General features: G+C 43.4%; 1 protein-coding gene across 3 annotated transcripts in view; it reads right to left on the bottom strand.

Annotated features, from left to right (window-relative positions):
- TECRL (trans-2,3-enoyl-CoA reductase like) overlaps positions 1-23,439 on the bottom strand; it is a 769,360-nt gene that overhangs the window by 250,627 nt on the left and 495,294 nt on the right. For all 3 annotated transcript variants that reach the window (XM_078677590.1, XM_078677589.1, XM_078677588.1), the window contains one exon: positions 6,627-6,699. In XM_078677590.1, the coding sequence (XP_078533716.1) occupies positions 6,627-6,699 (73 nt within the window). The remainder of the gene's footprint in view (positions 1-6,626; positions 6,700-23,439) is intronic.

The raw sequence follows: 23,439 nt of genomic DNA, 5'->3' as shown, positions 1-23,439 counted from the left end.
CTCCAACGAGATTAACGAACGGAAAATACGGAAATATAAAAGAGACACCATAGACTACAGATTAGGAGAAGTTTATACGTGGGCGGAGATCTACGCCCAGAAAAGGAGAAACAAACCACCAAACTCTCAAACGGAAACCTCATCCTCTGACAGTGATAGCACACAGAGACCGAAGAAGACCACCACAACCCATATGAGCGCAGATACCAATACAGCTCAGCAACCGACCACAAGCCTCCAAACAGAACCGAACCCTTTTTTAGAACAGGGCCAGGCACAAAAAGGAGACCCCGGAGAGGACAGAACAAAGGAGAGAGAAAAAGACAAAGAACCACCAATTACCAGAAGTACAACAGGTACCATCAAGGACAAGAAGTCCACGAAGAAGACATAAACCAGGAGGAACTTGTTATTAACATTAGTGGATACCGAATGACCAAACATGAAAAGACACTACTACAAAAAGGCACATCCTTTGTGCCCACGACTAACACAACTAACCTGGAATTAGAAGTCAGCCTATTTAAATTGATGCGGAAACTACGCCTACGCCATTTTTTTGAAAATGTCCTACCGGAACAACCAACCAAAGATCAAGACCAACTACTAGGCTTAAGACTACATAGTACATTTCAATCACCTGTGAGCCACAAAACGCTGGACCTATTTGAAAACAGAGTTAAGAAGGATCTAGCAAATATCAAACATGGCCAGAATAAGTCCGGGAACACCACACAAAAAGACAGGGACACACTTAGAAAATTATCCCAAAATGATAAAATCGTATGTACCAAGGCTGACAAAGGGGGCGCGCTAGTGATTATGGACAGAGACATGTACGAACGGAAGACCATGGAACACATCATGGATGCCACAACATACATGAAATTGGATTATAATCCAACAACAGAATACATGAAAACTTTACTGAACATTTTGGAAAGAGCGCACGAAGCAGGCATAATCAATGATAGGACCAAGAACTTTTTGACTAAAACTAATCCAAAAAGTCCCACACTCAGAATGGTACCAAAAATCCATAAAGATCTCAAAGACCCCCCCATGAGACCCATAGTCTCTACGTGTGGAAGTTTACATGAACCGATTGGCCAACTCCTTGACAAATACCTACAGCCAACAGTGCAGTCCATGCGGACATACACCAAGGATACGACACATTTCATTTCAAAACTTAACAACCTTCAGATTGATCCACAAGATCAAACAATCTTATGTACCGCTGATGTTCGAGCTCTATATACCTCCATACCCCACTCCCTGGGGATAGAAGCTATTGAGCAAGCGCTCCTTAAAACGGACCTGAATACTGATTTCCAAACATTCCTCATGGAATTGATGCTCTTTATCCTTTATCAGAGCTACTTTAAATATAATGACTGTTGGTATCAACAACTTGCAGGAATGGCAATGGGCAATTCAGCGGCGCCTGTATACGCCAATATCTTTATGCAGCAATATGAGGAAACCCACATCTTCGCAAATGAAGAATGGACAAGAAACCTACTTTTGTTTACTAGATATATCGATGATATTTTTATCGTCTGGAAAGCTTCTGAAAGTGAACTACAACTCCTACTGGAAAAATTTAATCAAATCGACGAACGGATTCAACTGACATGGCAAATCTCTGAGACTACCGTAAATTTCCTCGATGTCAAAATCACTAGAAACCAACACAAATTTGAGACAGATCTTTTCACCAAACCAACGGACAGGAATAACATGTTGCACTACACGAGCTTCCATGAACCGAATCTCAAACAACACCTACCCTACTCACAAATGGCGCGCGCCAAGAGAATTACATCAGACCCTAATAAAGTCAAAGAACGCATTGAGGAAGTGGCCACCAAGTTTCGACAACGAGGGTACCCCCAAAACGTTATCGAAGAGTCCAAAGACAAAATAGCCAAGATGGACCGAACAAGACTCCTACAAACAACAGAGAGGAAACAACAGACCAGGACAGTGGTAGTTTCGAAATACTCCACAGCCACTAGGAGATTTAAACAAATCATAAACCAACATTGGCCATTACTGAATCTAGAACCAGACTTTGGACAAATCTTCAAAGAACCGCCTCTATTTGCATTTTCCAGGGCTCAAAACCTGGGAGAACTGATTAGATTCAAACCTGCAAGAAAACAAAAATTCACTGGCACAAAACCATGCATGAACTGTGGGAACTGTAATTCGATCATTAAAGGCAATGTCATCAATCACCCAATGAGAGGTTACACTATAAAGTTAAAGGTGAATGCAACATGCGACTCGAGCAACGTCATCTATGCCCTGAAATGTCCCTGCGGGAAACTATATATTGGCAAAACCGAACGTAAAATAAAAATAAGACTCACAGAACACAAATCAAACATCAGACTGAAATCACCAAAATCATCTATTGTCATGCACTTTCTGGAAGCTAACCATAATATCTCACAACTTAAATTTATCATCTTGGAAACAATACCAAAAATTGAAGGACGTGATAACACCAAATTCCTTCTTCAATGTGAGAACACTTGGATCCACAGATTGTCTACCCAGAAGCCACTCGGGCTTAATGACAGAATAGAACTTTCGTGCTATCTATAATAAGTTGCTCGGCTGAGCAAATATACGTCTCCTGTATAAATGAAGTATGTCATACCACCCCGACATTATTATGGTGAACCATGTATATAACACTGTTTCAAAGTCTTTATCCTTATATTTGTATTTGTATTTTTATTTTTATATTTACTTTCACTTCCGTTTAAACATTGACTGTTGCACTTTTCTGATCACTACACATTTATGTACATAGTCACATTTCACCCACGACATTATCGAAACCAGTCACCTAGTCTTTCTTCTACCTCCATGATCACGTGAGCGCGACCATAGAACTTTAGTAAACAGCGGAGCCGGCAGCCAGACTGCATCCAGCGCCCACGAACGGAACGCCGTTTGGCAGAACCCATGATCCTGACACACAGGTTAGCCCCGTTTCTCACTACGTGAGAACGGCACACTGCTCATTATTTTCTGGTCACCATTGATATCACATGTTAGTAACTTTGCTGCGCGCAATTTCCCCCTTAGATCCACGCTACCTGCATTTCAGAATACACGTAAGACGCCCCATTTTATCATATCTCACCGGTACTTCAGGTTTAAATAAGGGTGACCCTATAACTAGACACTAAGACGTTTTACCCCATACCTCCCACACAATACTGATACTCACCATACTTACATGGTATCTTTCCTTCTTTACTGTAGTATCCCTGATGAAGGGGCACCAAATGGCCCCGAAATGCATTGGATGTGTTTGATAAATACAACATTGTAATGCTCTGAAAATAAGAGCGAACATTCTCAGAATACAGTAATAAATGATTACTGACTAATGAAATGAAAGACTGAATAAAACATTAAGAGAAAACTGTTTGGAACTCCTAATCATTAGGAAAAAACTTTGTGTGCGCATAAGGATGAGATCAGCGGTCCGCTGACCTCACATGTACTATTGTGATTTCCTAACGCCGAGGGACACCTGACGTTACTTGTGCAGCACCTATAAACTTGACCAACCTTTACATCAACAGAGCTGTGCACCCCAGCACAACATTTTTGAGCTTGTGGGAAAGGCCAGAAACGCCCGCAGCATACGCTCCCATAGAAAAACTGATGTTTCCAAACGGATGTATGACATTACAACGCATGCTTTTACCACGCATGCCTTTACAACGCTGTTTTTACAACGCATGCCTTTACAACGCATAGTGCTTTTGGGCGCTGAATAATGAATAGTTTAATTTACTATTCCAACTCCAGTCCCCGTGGATAGTAGGGAAGGTGTTGGATAGTAAATTAAACCTATTCCGTATCCTAGAGCGCCCCCCAGCGCAATGCATTGTAATGGTTTGCGTTGTAAAAGTTGCGTCGTAATGGCACTGCGTGGTAAAAGTTGCGTTGTAAAGGATGTTTCCCTTTCCAAACATCTCCACGGTGCCTGCCACACGGTCCAGGAATGTTTATGCTGAGGGTTAGGGGGAAAGGGGGCCCTGCAGGGGCCCCAAAAGTCAGTTTCCGGCAGCCAATCATTGTCGGAAAGGTCGACATGGATTGGCTGTCGGAAACCAACATCATAATCCTGATGGCGGAAACGCCATGCTTAAGGGATTATGAGGCTGTCCAGACTAGCAGACAGGCTCCTTGAGCCTGTCGGAACCGTGTCAGATACCCTGGATGGTGTAAACTACGACTGCCATCATCATAATATGGGGGTTGGACTTTAAAACTACAATATCGGTTGAATTCGATGATTCGGGCTCTATCAACTGAGGTATCATCTTAAGCGAGTCTAAGAGTGGTCGCTGTATTTAGTGCCAAAGGGGAACTGACCGTACCTCTCGATAGATAAATCCCTCACCAGCTATATGGCTGAGTTGGCACAGTACAAGACCTTCTGGCTATTCGCTCTGTGGTGGTTTTCTTCTCGGTATTGATAGATTGGAGCTATGCACACAAATGAGGATAAAAGAAAAAAAAAAAAAATAAATAAATAAATATCGGTTGAAAAGTCTCCGACCAGCGGTCAGAGGCTTTCGAGCCGACATTGTAATTAGGCCCATAATGTTGATACATTTGTGAAATACATGTTTTCTGTGCTGGTAGACGTCCACTTGGTTTTCTAACAGAATGGCAATCTTTATTCTTTCATGACACACAAGAGGCAAATGCAATCTTTACCCAGTGTAATTAAAACCATTTCAATAATCCTTACCAAATGGTACAAAACCGGCATAACTGACATTAATATATAAAGATAAAATGTGTTACAATTTTACATATTCAGAAAAGACCCTCTGAATTAAATTTAAAATGCAAAACCTTCCTGTAGTTTTAAAAAGACATTTGCAGGAGTCTTTAATTGCAAATTTTGTTTTTTAATGGCCTGAGGAACAATGGGTGCTTCTAAATTTCCCAACACTGCTGCAATACTGATGAACCAGTATAGCACTGTCTGGAACGATATTTACACTATCCGGCCAATACACCACCTTCACTTTTTTAGCTTTCTTCAACAGCCCGGTGCTTAATTTGAGTCAGTAGATTACGGTGCTCTGCACCAGCACATAATTGTCAGCACCAGCTCTAGTGACAGTCTACCACATGGTGGCGCTGTCTATCTAATTTTGAGATGAGCCCAACAACAGTGTTTAATAAGTCAATATCCATTAAAAATGAATAATACCAGTCGCTTGCACCATGGTTATAGCGGCCTGGAATGACCTGATTGTTCCCTTGTAGGAGTGCAGTATTTATTAGTTGTGTTGGCACTGTTGTTGGCACTTCTGGCAGGGGCAATTGGTGGTGCAGGCTGCAGTGGCCTCCGCAGAAGGACCCCAGCACAACTTAAGCCGAAGAGTACCCAATACATGATCGGCTACTGACTTTCAGGGTAGCCCAAACTTTGTAAGTGGGTTAATTTTATCAAAGAGGGCTCTGATTACAAATCAGGTTGGGCAGAATTAAAGCATGTCATTTACTCCACCTAACCATAAATTGGTAGGTTTTTCCACACCAGGGTTTTCAAGTGTGGGAAAACCATACCCGATTATTCCAGCATGTAAATTTATCTGGAAAAATTGCATACAAACACCCTCCTTTCCTAACCCTCTACTCTGCCCAGTGGTCCATGCATGTATTTAACACCTGCTCAGAGGAAAAGACAATTTAAGCTTTAACTCCATGTAATTGGGAATTCTGTGTGGTTTAATGACTGGGAAAATCAGTTCCACACTGCGATTCCCAATTCCAGGGGGGTTATTTCATAATTGCACATTACTGGGGCGGATTTACTGCATGGTAACCATTATCCCAGTACTGCCCAACTCATGGCTGAAGCTTAACCCAGTTCCACGTTTTAAAGCGCCAGCATGCTCTTTAAATTGGAGGTGTATTTCTTAAAGTAAAAGAATATGCATAACTCTGTAAACATCATGGGAACCAGGGTACCCTGTCCTTACCTGTTTTTTAATGGCATGGCATAATAATGTAGGAATAAAATGCCAAAAATCAATCAGATTTCTTTCTCTCCTTATCCATTTTACAGGGTCCCTTACAAGTCAAGTGTTTTTCTGTCAGATATTCTTCCTTATCTCAGAGTTCTAGACCTGATGGGCATCTGTAACTCTCGGGGGCAGAATGTTCTGAATTATGGGATTTTGCACAGTAACATGAGGGATTTGGAGTTTTCACATAGACTATCACACATTTTTACCTTGAAATTGATATGGAGATTTTGACTGCTTTCAGGAGCTGAAGTCTCTGGGTGTACCTGCAGATCTCATAATCCTGATGGAGCCAGTAACTCCCATTACAAATCCCATCATGGTTACTGTGGAACTAGAAATGAGGCCCTATGTCTTGTTGGGAAGTCCTTCAAATAATAATATTACAAAACAGAGGCTATCTATATTAATTGAGGAACATGGGTGATAAACCAAGGATGGAATGAAGTTTAATAGAAACATTCTGATCTGACACATAACCCTTATTGGTTGTTCCGTAGATCAGAATATAGTAAAGACAGCAATATTACATGATATACCTACACGGAGGTGTATATCGAGGATGATTGATGTAGTAGGCGAAACAAGAGGTAAATCCCCAATAGAAGGCACAGCCCTGTAACGAAAAACAAAATGTTAATAGGGCTTGGATGGAGCAACTAGAAATCAATATTGCTTTCCATTGAATTACTTGCCTAGGGCTCACTTTGATATTTAGGCACTTTTCAGAGGGTTACTATAATTAAGATTTATTGAGTGTTATTGCTAAAATGCCCACTGTAAAACAGAGTAATATGACCAGATGTATCAAAATGCAATTTTGCACTTCCTAAATAGCGACTGCATAGGACACTATTTAGGAAATTAAAATGATATGTATAAAATTATCGATTTTGAAAATCGCTATTTTGGAAATACTAAACCAAAGTTGACTATGGGAGTAAGGTTCCCCATATTACACCCCAAAAGTAGTGGTGCACAGGTAGAGCACACATGCCATAGGGGCATTTGTGGGCTCTATTCCACTTTTTAAAAATCATCTTGGTGTGCTTTTTTTTAAATTGCACATGGTTCCCATCGACTTTGAGGCAATGGTAATTGCATTTCCTAAATGCTCATTTTGCATTTAGGAAATGCTTTGTACATTTGCTAAGAAATCATAAATAGCAAATTTGTGATTTCCAATTTAAGGAATCGATAAATGCAATTTCAACTGGGTAGGAATCGCATTTTGTGATTCCCTAAAGGCCTTTGTACATGGGAAAAGGCTGTTTTGCATTTCTTAATGGGAATAAAGTATGATTTAGCCTGTTAGGAGATGCAAAAGGCTTTGTACATTTGGCTCATTGTTATTTACTACATAAACAAATTTCGTAAAAGTACTATCTAGGCTATTATTCTTAATTTTCATCATCATATTCCTAATTCAGCAAATGCTGCCATAAAAATTCAGATAGATACAGTTGCCATAAAAACTTTAAAACAATAATATCAATACCATAAAAATCATTCATGAGCATTTCTTATATAACAGTTTAATCAATAGACATTATTAGTAATGCCATTTCACAGTGCAGCTGAAGCCATTTGGCTTGTACTTCTGGGTTTCAGTAGCACCTATTAGGGAAGGTCAATAAATTAGAGGGTGGGGTTAAATTTTCTATACGGGTCACATTACCAACAACAATGGACATTGTAGTACAGTTCTAAGGGCCAACACTACCCTGGCTGATTCTCCATGCTCCCATTAAAAGGTGGAACAGAGCAAAAAGGATCAAGGAAGTTATGTTGGTTCCAAGGATTCTAGCGCCAACCAGAAAGTCCCTAATCCTCATACTCAGAAAGAGTGGTAGAATCCACTTTTTTGTGTAGTTTTGAGAACACTGACAAAAAAATTATATGTGATTGATGCAGTCTTGTGCCTGGGATAAAAAGGGCAGGTCAGATTTGGATCGCTGTAATGTTGCCACCATTTAGCAGTGAAAGTGCGCAGTGGTAGAATCCCGAAATAACATTTAATATACAGGGTTTTTGCTGGTGGGGGGGACTCAATGAAGTCCATGTATTCTTCCATAAGGAAGATATCTTTAAATTCAAGGAAGGCTAGTGTGAAGCGTCCAAACTCCTGTATTTTCTCAATTCTCCATCTCTATGCCTCCAATACATCCCCTTGAGTGTGGCCTTTGTAATGCCGGTCATAGCTCCAGTATTAGTCCACAAGTGTTCAGATCCCATCTTTACGAGGAAGGTCTTGATATGCCTAAACCAGGCGATCCTGGAGATTCCAGGCTGCCTAAGTAGCTCCTCCAATCCAGCCCAATACGTAACTAGGTCCACTGAGGCCCACAGCTGTCTTCAATACAGCAAAGGTCTAAGGGCTGATTTAGGGCGAGCAACCTTTGGCCTAGATCCAGACGTAATGGCAGGAGTGGGGTACTAGTAGAGATTCAGAAAGGATCATATAAATTGGTTCTCACCTACCTCCTGTTCAGTAGACTTCTCATGTCCCCACAGTTCTCCCCCATACCGGGATCTGCCTAATGCTTGCAGGTTAAAAATATGAATAGCCAGAGAAGCAGGTCGAAAGCTGGAACCTATGAAACGCCTCAAGATGCCCCCTGCATAGTGTTCAAGCTTCAACTTGCTCCTGTGGATCCCAGCAGACCAGCCAAAATATTCCATCAGAGTGAGGCCCAAATAATCAAAGGTGCGGACACTCTCAAGGAGTGCACCGTACAGAGACGGGTGGGGGAAGGTTGTGTGGCTGGGATAAAGGACCATGAACTTGTTTTTTTGTACCTTGATCTCAAGTCCTCTCTGCTCACAGAAGACACCAAACTGGTCTGGGAGATTTTGGATGCCCATAGGGGATTTGGATACCAGTAGGGTGTCTTCTGCGAACAGGAGGGATGGATCTTCACACCTGCTAGGCTCAGGGCATTATGATTGCACTTCTATATTTGGGCTACCAGATCATTAATATATAATAGGAGCAGGGTTGGGGCAAGAACACAGCCCTGTCTTAGCCCCCTTGTGACTGGTATCAATGTTGTCAGATCGCCATATTTGCCATATCTGACCTGTGCATTGTTCTTTTGGTACTGCTTCCTGATGACGTCAACTAGATAACTTGGGGCGCCTTGTTCGATTAAGACTTTCCATGAGGCCACCCTTGGCACAAGGTCGAAGGCAGTGCAGAGGTCAGCAAAGACTACATAAAGCTGACCACCTCCCAGAATGACATACTTCCAGTATATAAGTTAGCACAGATACTCAGGGTTCAGCATCCTCTTCCTGTAATTTCTAATACGCAATGTTTGGCAGGTGTTCACTCAAACTGGGTTTAGACACTTGATACTCCAATTGTACGTAAGTTCAAAATAGATAGGAACAGCCAAAACGTTTTTCACGCCCCCAAGCACATCAGTCCGAGGGGGTGAAACACGAACTAGCCATTCCTAAATTCTATCACACATCAAATTACCTACCTGCAAATAAAAATTACATTTATATACAAACGGATACGACTATGACTCATTATTACAGGGGGAAAAAACTCCTAATCTAACTTGAACTTTCAGTATATAAGTTGTAGTCGAAATACTTGGTCGATGGTACTGGTCCCTGTTCTGTACCCTGATTGGAGTGGGGTTATAAGACCTGCGCCCTCAACCCACTCACACAGCCTATCCAACAGTATGGGACAGAAAAGCTTTTGAGAACTATCAATAAGGCTGACTGCCCATAATTGGATGGCAGGGACTGTGAGGCTTTCTTGTAAATTGTAGGTGGAGTTCATTGAGTTCTGCTCGTGCAACCCATTTCAGTGACCAAAACTCTCCACCATGCTATGCAGAATTTTGCAAGCTGTGTAGTGAGTTACATCACACCGTTCATGCTGAGTTTTGGTGCTGGGTGTTTGCCCCGTGCTGGAAAATCAGTGTGTACGGCACCATGCAAGAGGATTCTGCTTCTTTCTGCTGCTCGAGTAAATGTTCAACTCGAGCGGCAGATTCCTCAACGTGAACGGATCGTTTCTCAATGCGAGCATTGAGAAATCTCGCTGGGAGGTGGCCTAGCTCTGGATTTTCCTCGCTTATGCTCGCCAATTTAATGCTGGCGAGCAATGAAAAAAAAGCTCCATGAATCTGCTTGCTCTTGGAAAACTCGACAAACTCCACGAACGTAGTGGAGTCCACTGCCCAGGCCTAGTAAATTGGTGCCCATCACAGCCCCTACCCAGGTGGGGGGAGTGCGTAAGCCTTCCAGAATACAATTAAACAATTTAGCAAAATATGGGCCCCAAATTGCCTTATTTGCCTTAATCAGGTGATCAGGTACCTTATCTAACCTCAGTGATTTTCCTGGAGTGATTCATTCTTAGGCTTTAGTACCTACCTTACGATGATGAGGGGAAATTTCCATACGGTTGGTTGAGAGGGGACCTCCCTATGTAGGTCATTCTTTACACTATGGGACTCTACTGCCATAATAGTGAGGCCCTTACTACCAGAACAGGTCCTTGCCTCGTCCATGACCTCCCCATCATGCAGCCCCAAAAAGTGATTATCCCATGCTGCTGCCGAGATGTTCGAGTTCAGCGGAGCAGCTAAATTTGTGGTCCTATTGGCCAAAGTGTGCCAAAACAGCTAATGGTCTTTCAATTTCACTGCATGCAGCAGGACTTCCCATATCCCCATCTCATTCTCACGTTTGGCCCTGACTAGCGAGGCTTTATATAAGGCTCTTGCTTCCTTGATTAAATTCTTCTTGCCGCTCCTAATGGCATCTAAAAGTGTTTTTCGGACAGCCCAACAAGTTTTGGTATACTATGGTGCCACTTAAGCCTTCCTAGGGAGGGACCTATATTCCACCATATAAAGGTCTTTAAATGTGCAAAACATGTAATTGTGGATTGTATCAGGGTCACCCCATGTAGCAACTGTCAAGGCATTCCCCCAATCAATAGGACTGCTTCCAGTGCTGTGACAAGAGCCTCATGCGTCTGCTTTTGGATGGACCTGGTTGAAGCAATAACACTCCACCTCAGCCTTAGAGGATTACTTGAAGGGACACGCCTCCTCTCAAATAGTTTGTTGACACTAGAGGAGGCATTAAGCCCCAATGAATGGAGAGTAATGCTCAGGATGTTATGGTCACTATCTTGCCGCTGTACCACTCCCATGTCAACAACTATGGAACATAGCCAAATATTCAACAGAAGTTAATCTATTCAGCTCAAGCCCCTCCCTGCCGATTGAAAGTATCCCTCCCCTCCTTGACTGATAGAGTTCTCCCATTGCATGCTCTCAGACCATTTCCATGGACAAAAGTGTTCAACTGCATAACAGCAGCTGACCACCTCCTAATTGATGGTAGGGTGAGAGCAGGTATCACCCATAGTTCATCCTCTTCTCCGCTAATGGGACCAGACCCTGCATCAATTGGTTCAAAGCAACATTTAAAGTCCCACATCACTATTCTAAGTACATCAGGTGGGAGAGATGCCAGATGACCGCTAACTAGATCAATAACTGCTAGGCTGACCTTGTGATTGTCATTCCTACAATAACCATTATATAGCCACAAAGAAACCTCCTTGGAAAACTTCAGATTCACACACAAAACATATGGGTAATATAGATCAATCATTCTAGAAGAACATGCAAGAGTGGTATTAATCCATGTCGCCAAGGCCCCTGATGTTCGGCCTTTTCCATGTGAAAGGGCAGGTTGGTCAAAGCAGACAAACCCAGTTGCCCAAGTCACCTTGGAAGCATAGATTTCAAATCGGTTCACAACATTGGCCCATTCCGGACAACCTGGATAAAAGTTTGTAATATTCCACTGGAGCGATGGACAAAGTGTTGACCTGCAAGGCATTTGTATCATCATAGACCAGTAAATCGGGACCTTTGGCTACAGCGGGATCAATCGTTCTTCCCACTGCTGGGGGCAGCTAGCATCATTAGGACCCAATAGTACGACAACAACAATGTTATCTCCTGTATCCATATCCTTGTCCTTGATGTTGCCTACTGTCTGACCCATCGCTTGGGCTGGCACAAGTCAGTCATTGGCATCCACTCCTGATAAAGGCATGAATCTATTATAGGTTAAGGCGGCGAATGCATCCCCATATTCTCTCATTGTGGCTGTGGCCTTCTACCACTGGGCTGAGTAGGACTATAGAAAAAGCCTAAAGGGATAATGCCAATGGCTTAACTTGTAGCCCAATGTATGTTACCAAGTGGAATGCCATTCTTGGATGCCTACAATTTATGACCACACAGTCCACTTTTATAGTTTTGGATGAGTGGCCTATCCATCCAATCCTACGCAAAATGTCACCAAATTAATTCATAGAAAAGTCAGCAATACGGACAAGCCAGTGGCAGACTTTGTTCTTGAGCTCTGACTAGTTCTCTTCATTGTCATCTGCTAAGGGAGGTACACCAACAAAGTCTGCCACATAAGGACAGCAGTCAAGTGGAAGGGACATTTTGGACTGGGAGCCCCTTTTAGGTTACTGCAGCTTTTGTTCCTGTGGAGGTGACCTACCCCTACCCAGACCCCTTGCCCCTAGTGGAAACTTCCTCTCCAGATCCTCAGCCCCGCTGTGCTGCAACATGGTGGGGACGGTGCTCTATCCCCTGTAGCCAAAATAGATGGGATAGCATCACAGGCACAGGACTCCACATAAATTCTTTGTTTTATAGCCTGCTCAATAGCCACTTGTTTTATATTCCTTTTTTTCTTGATCAGAACTTCACCTGAGCTAGTGGACAGATTCTGGTTGATGTCCATTGACAGTGTCCTGCCCGGATCTGACTTAGAGTCTACCCTTATGGTTTCAGAGTTTGGTGAAGGATCAAGTACACTTTGGCTTGGGCTTGTCCCTCACAGGGTTTATCAGGATGATCGCACAATGATGGGGGCCCTCTCAGAAGAGGTAAGTTCTGTCCTGCTTCCATGTCCAATGATAGATGCCTCTCTACTAAGTCTATCTCCCTCACAATATTCACAGTTTGTACCAGGAAAGCGTTGAAGATAGTATTACTGCTAGATGTGTTACGAGTACTGCCCTGTTCCCTGTCCATTTTGAACTTTCCCATGTAAGTAGGTGAAATGAGAGTGATGTTAGGGTGATAAATCCTCAAGCCGCAATCCCACAAACACCTCCACCCTTCACCTGACAGTTAAGCGGCAGGTAATGCAGTAATGCAGAATATGAAGGAAATGCTGCCAGTGTAGGAAATACAAGAAAGACAGGCAGTAGAAGGCAGTAGAAGTGAGCAGTGTCAAGCAAAGATGGACGTACAGCATGACCAGTAATGGTGATGATCTACTTACCACCTCCCCCTGATCTAGCTAGAGCCGCCACCTCCACCCACACAGTTGGAGTTGATGATGGTGTGAAGCAAATGGGAGAATTATTGCTGCATGTGGTACGCTGCGCCACTGTAGCTGCCCCCCCGCTGTCACACCGCCCTGCCATAAACCAGTATCCGCCCGCCTCCACAAGCAAACCGGGTACAGTGATTGGGGATGGACATGTCCAGGCTTTCAGATTTACTCTGTTGACCTGGAAACATGTGCTCTTGAGAAGGCAAAGGCTTTTTGTGGCATTTTTAGACTTAAGAGTTGCGTTAGACTTAGTGCCACGTGAACTCTTGTGGAAAGTAATGCTTGACTTAGGGACCCCAATTGAACTGGTGACTTTGATAGCCAGACTCTACGAGGATAAGTATGCCAAGGTCAGATGGGGAACATAAGGCAAATTAACTGACAAAAATACCAATACAGCTTGGGGTGTGCCAGGGATGCGTGCTTGCTCCAAAACTGTTTTCTTTGTTTATTAACGACTTGGCCAGTATCTTACTGGAAAGCAGGAACAACTCTCCTGTCATGAACGGCACTAAGGTCCCAATCCTGCTCTTTGCAGATGATTCCCTACTTATCTCCACAATCCCAATGGGCTTGCAAATCTTAGTGGATACCTTCTTGGACTTCTGCAAGAGCAGGAGTTTGGAACTAAACGCTGCCAAAACAAAATTTATGGTGCTCGGTAAAATCAAAGGTAAATCAAGAGAGGTTAGGATTGCACTGGAACCCTTAGATCGGGTGAAAAGCTTTGACTAATTGGGGATAAGATTGAGCGATACACTGGGCTGGGACCAACAATTGAAAAAGAGCCATTTAACTCTCTTCCATAGGTCACAATCAATACTGAGACACTATAGACAGTCTTATACTTGATCACTGACTCCAGCTCTTGAAATATATCGAGCAAAAGCTCAGAGTGGTGCTTTGTATGGAGCAGAGATATGGGGGATATTAACACAAACAAATTGACAATATCTGAAAATATCTTTGCAAGATCACTTATCTCAGTACCTATTACCACTCCCTTAAATGTACAGTTTTTTTTACCTCAGGACGAAAATAATTGTTGATATGGCGTCACTGAAACCCAGTGATTAATTTGTAAAAAAAAAGTGCCGGGGCTCTCCTCAGGAGGCAGTGCTAACAGGAAAAATGTGCTGAAGCAAACTGCCTCTTGACTAGATTCCCAGCACTTATTAACCTGGAGAGAACTTGGCCTAATGGGTAGAGCTGCCGATTTCGAAGCTTTAGAACCCGGTTAGAGTCTTGTTGTGGCTCAACATCCTGTGAGTCTGGGGAAAATCATGTGCCTTCTAAATAAGTGTGTCCTTAACTGGTGCTATAAGCACTGGTGCCGAGGATTAGGAGCGGGTGCTGAGCACTGGAAAGCACCGGCTCAAATTAAGCACTGCTGAAACCTTTAATGTATTGGCTGCGCCTGTGGACAACACCGCAGCTTTCTGATTATTGCAACATCCTAAAGGAGGTTTTGAAGATTAATGGTGCTAAAAACCTCCCTTGGTTTAAGCATTTTGCGATTTGGTTTACAATTCTCGGTTTGACAGAATCATAGGAACATTCAGCAAAGACAAATGGAGAAGATTGTCCAGAGTTGAAGATTATGTATTGGGCGACTGTGGAAGAACGTTATGCCACTAGGTCAGCAAATGGGCAACTAACTTCACAATTTTTATATACTAACCCATGTCCTTCCTTTGAACCCTTCCTGGATCAAATCACGCCACCACTTGCAAAAAGGATGTACATTAGATTTATGTATGGTAACCTCTCCCTAGTAACCAAACCACACGACTATCTCCAGAACTCTGTCCCGCATGTGCCAAAACTTTTGAGACAGAAGAGTACATTCTCTTCTTCTGCATAAAATATCAAAAGATCCGTAGGAGATGGATATGACCAACTTGCTTAAACATTAGAGCCAGGCAACATCAGGTTGCCTACAGAATCCTGAATACTGATACCACAGGACCAATAGTTTACGCGGGCAATCGTTTCCTAGTCTCGTTCTGGTTCAAACAAGAGAAGTTTCTGCACATAGCTGGAGTCGATCGTTAATATCACAATGTAACCTTTGTGATCCCGAAAATTGACTTATTGGCACAAATGAATTGTACGCTGTAAACAAGAACCTTTTATCACTATTACCTTAGTGTTGTGCTTTTCAAATGCATACTGATTTTATGTTATTAGTTAACAACTGCTTTTAGAATTCTAGCTGCGCCCTTTTTTATCTATTTTAGATATGTCTGATTACTTTTTATCTTGGTCAATTGACTTAAAACTTAAGTCTTGTTTGTACTTGTATTTGTATACTTAGATGGTTTTAAGAAAATAACTGAATAAAGGTATTCAAAGGACAAGAGAATTCTCGGAGCCACCTGTAAATCCAGCTTTGTGAATCCAACTTGTGAAATATATAGTGGTATACATCATATACAGCTCTTTGGAGGACTCTATAGAGGTGGGCAACCACAGGATCAAGTACTGGACAATGACCTATGTACAAGCGTAGAAATGTGCCTTACATAGGTACTGCATATGGACAATCTGATAATCATGTCAATGCTTCACTACTTTTTCTAATAATACTCTCCCTACTCCTAATAGCTACCCCCTTTTTATATGTCTTATTTCTTCCTTCTGTTCCCAACTAGCATCCCTCCAACTAAACATCCATTTGTTCACCCATTCTATGAACTGCAGATGTAGGTTGTAGCAGTGTCGTAGCCTAGACTCGGATTAGATTTGAGGGACTAGAAATCAATATTACATTCCGTTGACCTACAAGTTTAGGGTCCACTGTGAGGCTTAATCACATTACAGAGGATTGCCATAATGAAGATTCCTTGAGTGTTATTTTTAAGTTGCTCACAGGATATCTTACTAATAGTTACTTACTAAATCAACCCATGTCAGTATTAATTTTCCTAAATTTAAACGTACTATTCAGGCTAAAATCCCTAATTTTCTATACCAGCCTTCATGACCAGAGAATTTTCAGAACCATCTGTGAATACAACTTGTAAAATAGGTAGTGGCATACACTGAGCATGGCTATATTGCCTCTATGCAGGTGGGTAATCACAGGAATCAAGTATAGCACACTGGGTAAGCATGTGCCTATTTACTAACTGGAGAGATTTTCTTTACATAGCTACAGCACAGGGATCAATTGATCATCTTATCATTTTTTTCATGGTTCTCCCTGGTATGCCCATTTCCTTTACCTTAGCATAATCTGTCTCCTCCTTCCATTGGCCCCATTTTGTATGTATAATTTCTTCCTCTTGCTCCCATCTAATATACCCCAGCAGGCAGCCATTCCCCAGTCGTATGGAATTATGGATGTAGGTTGTTGTGAGTCCATAGCCTAAACTCAGAAAGGCAGCTAGTTGAGGGTAGATACACCAGGGCCCCATTGAGCAACCAGAATAAGAGGTAAGAAAAACAGGAGGTGGTCAAGTGACTTCTGCCACAGATAATCAGTGACAATCATGGTTTAGGGAGGGTGACTAATCGAAAGGGCAGTTTTGCTGTTTTACAGGAGGTAACAACATAGATGATGTCTAGTCAAATGGGAAAGAACTTGGCATCAGGATGGACGGCTTGAAGCCAGGTAGGAAATGTTGCACGGGCAGAGTTACGGGGTGGCAGAAGTGGAGGCCCAGGCAGCAGGGCTAAAAGTGCTAATCAGTGAGGGGGTGGCCCCAGGTTACTGATGGGTAAGCATGTGCAGGACCAAGGGACAGGCAGGGATGCAGCAGGGGATAGGGAGGTGGGGACGGAAGGTTTAATTAAGAAATTGCTAGCCACAGAGGCGAATCTAGGTGGGGAATAGGGGACAAAGAGAAAAAGGAGAGTAAAGAGAGTAAAGAGGTAAAGAAGATGCCATACATGGGGATTACCAAGTCCTTGAGTGCACATTTGATGGCTGCCACCTAAGAGTGTTTTGGGAAAGGCAGTATGTGGAACTCTTTAAGCTACTACACTGCAAGGTCAGGGGGAAGGAGGGGTCCAAAGAAGAAGAATATGAGCTGTCCCAAAGACCCAGAGTGCCAGACAACTTAGAGAACTTGACAGCTGTCTTTCTTATTTATGCGAGCATTTATTGCGAAAAGGACCGTAAGAGGTGTGTTGCGTTATTTAAATAACTGGAAGTGGTGTACAAGACACAGCTGACGTTAGTGGGCTGGGTGTAGGTATGTTATGATTAGGAATTCTGGGCTCACCTTGCGGAGGAAGAAGATGGATGTGGGGACAGCTGGAGAATGATCTGTTATTGCAAACTATGACGCCAGAGCGGCGAGTGGCTGGCCGGTCATTTACAAGCCCTTTCGGGGGTGTTCAACCCAGACTGGGGTGGGTACGGCAGGATTTGGACAGACAGGAATAGCAGGTGCATGTTGGTCCTTTAACATGGGTCAGTATTTACAGGAGTATTGCACATTTCGACATTAGTGCTCAAACTGTGTCAGAAAGCACATGCTTACCCTGTGTGGTATCCATTAGTGATGGAAGGGGGGTCCTGAACAACAGGGAGGCACGGGGGCCAGTGGACTGGTTCCAGTGACCAGAGACGGGAGAGAGGAGGTCAGAATCCCATGAGAAAAAGCATGAACGCCAGTTAGTTTGGAACTTTTGGAATACTGGATTGATGTTGTGGGAGAAAGAGTCACTGTTACCAGGTTTCCAGCCTGGTTTTTGTCTATGTTATGAGGGCCCCAGCATGAGGCAGTGGGCAGAAAATGTGTGATCTGTGAGAGGCCAGGAAGAGTTATTTGGGAGAAAGTTGTTGAAGGAGGTCGTGGTTGGGAGAATGGAAGGGCCATTTTCAGAATGGTTGCCGGAGAACTAGTGGATTTCACCAACTGGGCTGGTCCTCAATAGGGAGCTGGGAGAGTTTTGTCTCATTCATCGACTCTTGTGGCCTGAGGGCAGTCTGTCAATACCTTAATTCTTGACGGGTGCATTAAGGTGTATTATGGCACTGTTGATACAGCAGTTCAGCTGGTCAATCAAATGGGTAAGCGTGCCATGATGGCAAAGTGTGGTGTCAAATCAGATTTTTGTTGCTTCCCATTCACCCTGCGGACCATGAGCTTTTGGGCATTCAGTATGGGGAACTGTTTTTTTGTAAACAACGCCTTGCCTCTTGTTACTTGTTTGAAGCTTTCAGTACCATATTTCAAATTTGTTTGTGCATATTGCCGGGAAAGAAGTTATGACCCATTACCCGGATGATTTTTCATTATGGGGGCTTCTGGGTCTGAAGAATGTCAGGAGACTTTGACGCTTTTCAGGATTTGATGCAGAACTTGGACACCCCATTGGTCCCCGAAAAGACAGTAGGGCCCATCCATGTGCTTACATTTTTGGGCATTGAGTTAGATTCTAACAGGATAGAGATGAATTTACCTGAGGAAAAACTGAGGCATTGTTTGAAGCTTTTGGGCACAGCTTTGGCCAGGGCAAAGGTGCAGGTGAAGGACATTCAGATTTTGCTGGGCCACCTGAACTTTGCATGTAGGGCTGTCAGGGTTGGGAGGACTTTGTGTAGGAGGTTGGGCTTGGCATTGACAGGGACTTCACTCCGACATCACAGGGTGTGGATCACAGTGGGGGTGAAAGAGGATTTGAGACTTTGACATCAGTTTTTGAATGAAAGCTATGGGATTCCCATCACAGGACTTGGGAAACAGAAGTACTGGTCAATGGAGATGTTTTCCGATACTGCGGGTGGTCATGGCTTTGTCTTGTTTTGGCAGTGGCAGCGGTGTGCAAAGGAATGGCCGGAGGCTTGGATGCTGTGGGTGGCAGGTACAGCATTGCTTTCTTTGAATTGTTCCCTTTGGTGTTGACTGTATGTTTGTGGGGACGACACTTTGCAAACAAAACAGTCCTTTTCAATGTTGACAACGTGACGGTGGTGAATACTGTAAGCCACCAATCAGCAAGGGAACCCAAGGTGTGGCAGTTGTTGAGAGTTTTTGTGTTGGAGTGTTTACTTGTTAATGATACTTACAGGGTGTGCCACATTCAGGGAGTACACAATGAAATCCCTGACACTCATTCTCGCATTCAGTGGACGAGGTTCAGTAGGTTGGCCCCAGAGGCAGACGAGATAAAGACAGCAATGCCAGCTCACTTGTGGGTGGTAGGCAAGAGCGCATGATGCAGCTGATCCTTGCCTCATTATCGGGATAAACTCATAATGCATATGGGCATGTGACGAGTTTCTTCAATCGGGGGCAGTGCATCTGTACGATGTGGCAAACTTTATATATTTATTCATTTTTACGGAGTTTTATATAGCGCAAACTTTACCTGAAGGTATTGGGTATCAGAGCGCTTTACACGACAAACAGTTGCATTACATGAGGACACATTCATTTGTGTAAGGCACAGGAGAGTAAGTGATTTGCCCAGAATCACAGGATGGTGCACGTCTTTGCTGAGACTCAAGCCCAGTTCCCCAGATTTGAGGTTGACCGTCCTAGCCATTAGGCCAAATCCTCTCCGATTAAAAAGGGCTTGTTGGCTGTGACAATAGCCAGTAAGTTGGCAGGTGTGGACTTTTTCAGGAAGCTGCTGTGGGGATACGAGCAATCAACGGGGGAGTTGGGGACGCGCATCTTGGAAGGGTGGTTCAGGGAGAGGGGTACTGGGGAGAGGTTGCAGCGTCCCATTACACTTAAGATTTTGAAACAGGTGGTTGCAGCACTTTAGTGGGTATGCCGGGATAAATGGGGCAGCGTGACATTGACTTCCATGGATTTCACTAAGAAAGGAATCGTACTGCTTGTGCATTGTGTACTTTTGGCGTTTTAGAGCTGGTTTTTAAATTTGAAAGTACTGCAAGAAGTAAAGTGCTAGCATCTTAAAAATGTCTGTTACAATTGAAGGCACCACTGTCTATTACAATTGAAGGCACCATGTGTGGTAAAGCGATTAATTATTCGCCTCAATATTTGTTATGCAGCATTTCAAATCACCTGCTATGCTGCCATGCTCTGTATTCAAGAGCCCGAGACTGTTGATCCAGGCTACTGGTATTTGTATGATACTCATGACGCGCTGTCAGCTGCAGAACTAGTGAGGCTCTGAGCCCGTATTCACTTAACGCAGTGTCTGCAGTATCTAGCGTCGGATTGGTAACGCGGGCATTCGGACAATGCCCAAGGGGCCGGTGTCCGAGTGCTGCTGTGGGCCTCTTTTTTTAGCAGTCTTGGGGGGCATTTGGGCGCTGTCTCTATTGTTCGAATGCAGCCAGCGGCCCAGTGGTTGTCTGAGTGGCCTTTCTAGAGGCGGATGGCCGCTCATTACCTCCGTTTAGCAAGAGGTGTCACTCCTTTTGTCTCGCTGGCCGGCCCATTAATGTGTTCACATACTGAGTGGTGGCAGGGGGCCGGAGTAGAAGTGGCCTAACTTGTTCACCACTGTAAACTAACGGGTGGATTTTTTTTTTACCCCCCTTCTAAAGTTTTTTATTATAAGATTACGCCAAAGCAGTGATTTGAGGAGTGATTATGCAAATGGGGGCAGATTTTTTTTTTTTTTTGCTTGCCCGGGCCGATTTTCAATCCCAATCCAACCCTGGCAGTATCTATGGTGGTGTTTGAATAGGCTGGGAGGCTTCCAACAATCAGCTGCGTGGCTGGTGGTCAGGTGCATGTGACGTATGCAGGCATCTCATTGACGCAGCCTTTCAAAGGCTGTAATGTACGCTGCTACCATTAATGGAAAACAGGAAACAGTATGCAATGTGAGGAGGAATAAGCATTGTGCGAGGAATGCTTTGCAAGCCTTCACAGCGGAGAGGCTGCTATCTCGCTTAGCCAAATGCAGGGATCAACTTGCGTTTTGATGAGAACCTGGTAAAAGGCAGCGTTGCGCTGTGCACTTGGCCGGTGGATGGAAACTGGTGAATTCTTACTTGCGATTGCCTGAGGGAGGCGTGTGTTTACTTCCTGCAACTTGGAAATGCTGTCTCAACCTTTTTTTTTGAGAGGTGACTTGAGGGGTTTTGGAATTGTGCCGACGGCCCCCAGGGAACATCCAAGGATTCTATTTAAATGCATATTTACAAATGTAATTTCATGAGCATCTTTAGGTGAGGAGTCTGGGGTCTTTAAGTGTCATTGTTTTAATGCCATGTTAGCATATTTTTAAGTGTTATTCTTCACTTTCTGCCATGCTTAATTTTTCTGCTGTTGACTATTCTGTTATACTTGGCATTTACTGCATACTTAGATTTTTAGTATCAGTATGTGTCTGATGCAATGCTTCATTGGTTTTCCTAGTATGTACACCTTTGTCTCTGCCATGCTTACTTGTCAACTCTTTACAGACTATGGAGTAAACACCTGTTGGCTGCATTGGTGTTGCTCTTTATGCCAATCTTACTTATTGTTACTTGTGGTGAGGAGTATGTTTTGTGCCCATATATTACTTACTTTTACTTGAGCTTTGGCATGTTTATTGCATCCAAATCAATTCTTACAGTTCCTGGCGATGGGGCAGGGATTCTGCAACTCAAACCGTACTTACATTTATATGGCTTGTGATGGGGATTTGAATTGCGCCCAAACCATTCTTGCTTTTCCTTATACTGGGTTCACCCAGACATTAGTTATGGTTACTAGTGATGGGGCACCTGCGTGGCACCCAAACCATTCTAAATATACGTGTCTTGGGGAATAGTAATGGCATCCAGATGTTACTTACTTTTGCAGGTGTTTGGCATTTGCATGGTTGGTTAATTTGTTAAAAATAATATGTGCGGGGGCTCTCATCAGGAGGCAGCTTACACCAGCCCATTTCTCCTGTTGGCGACGCCTAAAACAGAACCAACTACTTACAATGAATGTGGGGATAGTTTGTGCCAGAATGGCCAGAGCTGCTCACTTCAGGGCCTCGGCATTGGCTCAACTTCCTTTGATTCTGGGTAAATCACTTCATCTCCCTGTGCCTTCCATAAATTAATGTGTCCTTGCCTGGTGCTGAAAAAAAATACCAGTGTTGATGATCAAATGCCGGTGCTGAGCACCGGGAAACCACTGGCTTAAGTTAAGTATTGATTTGCGTTTCACCCCAAACCGTTCTTCCATTTACATATTATGAGGCATATTTCTTACATCCAAATGTTGCTTTGTCTTGAGGCTTGATAGTTGCTACCCAAACAAATACTTACTTTACAACTACTTACTTTAGCTGGTGATGGGACATTTTCTTTGTGCTCAAACTCTTATCTTTGGTGTCTATGTGGTGCACCCGCAGGGGCCTATGTTTTGCACTTTATTATTGGGCAGGAGAATGGCACCTGTTGGGGCACACGTATTCCACCCATCTGAATGAGGCATATCTGTTGCACCCACAGGGGGCATATGTTTTGCGCTCTAATATGAGGTGTCACTTTGTTGCTCCTCCATATGTTATTGTCTGCAGAATGGGGAGTGTGTGGGTGTTTCTCCTAAGTGATGTATATGTGTATCATTTCTTTATTTCCTTCTCTGGTCCTTTCATTTCTATGTATTGCGTAATGGAATTTGTACTCCCTTACTTTGTTCTCATTTCTATGTATGGAAACACCAAGGAGTATAGAGGGAAGAACAAAACTACGACGCCCTCCACTCAATACATCATTACACATCCAATGTCGTAGTTTCAACGGCGATTCTCAATTCTTGATCTGTAGACAAAAACTGGGTACACTGCAAGTGTTTCCAGGAAAACTCTAACCTTTAAAGATTTATCAAAATTGTCTCAGTCTAACGCCTTTATAAAATATAGCCCCTCTCTGATCCATCTACATTGAAACAGCACATGACCCACACACATTTAACACACATAAAAAATGTGGGGAAGGCAAGATGGCACCTCACGGGCGCACCACCAATGGGACCCCTGGCTGGTACTCACCAGGATGGCCCTGTTCTCATCATTGGTGCCA

The sequence above is a fragment of the Lissotriton helveticus genome, chromosome 2_1 (genome assembly GCF_964261635.1).
Source record: "Lissotriton helveticus chromosome 2_1, aLisHel1.1, whole genome shotgun sequence".
Classification (NCBI taxonomy): domain Eukaryota; kingdom Metazoa; phylum Chordata; class Amphibia; order Caudata; family Salamandridae; genus Lissotriton; species Lissotriton helveticus.
The sequence above is the reverse complement of the archived record's forward strand: the minus strand, read 5'-3'. Positions and strand labels throughout refer to the sequence as shown.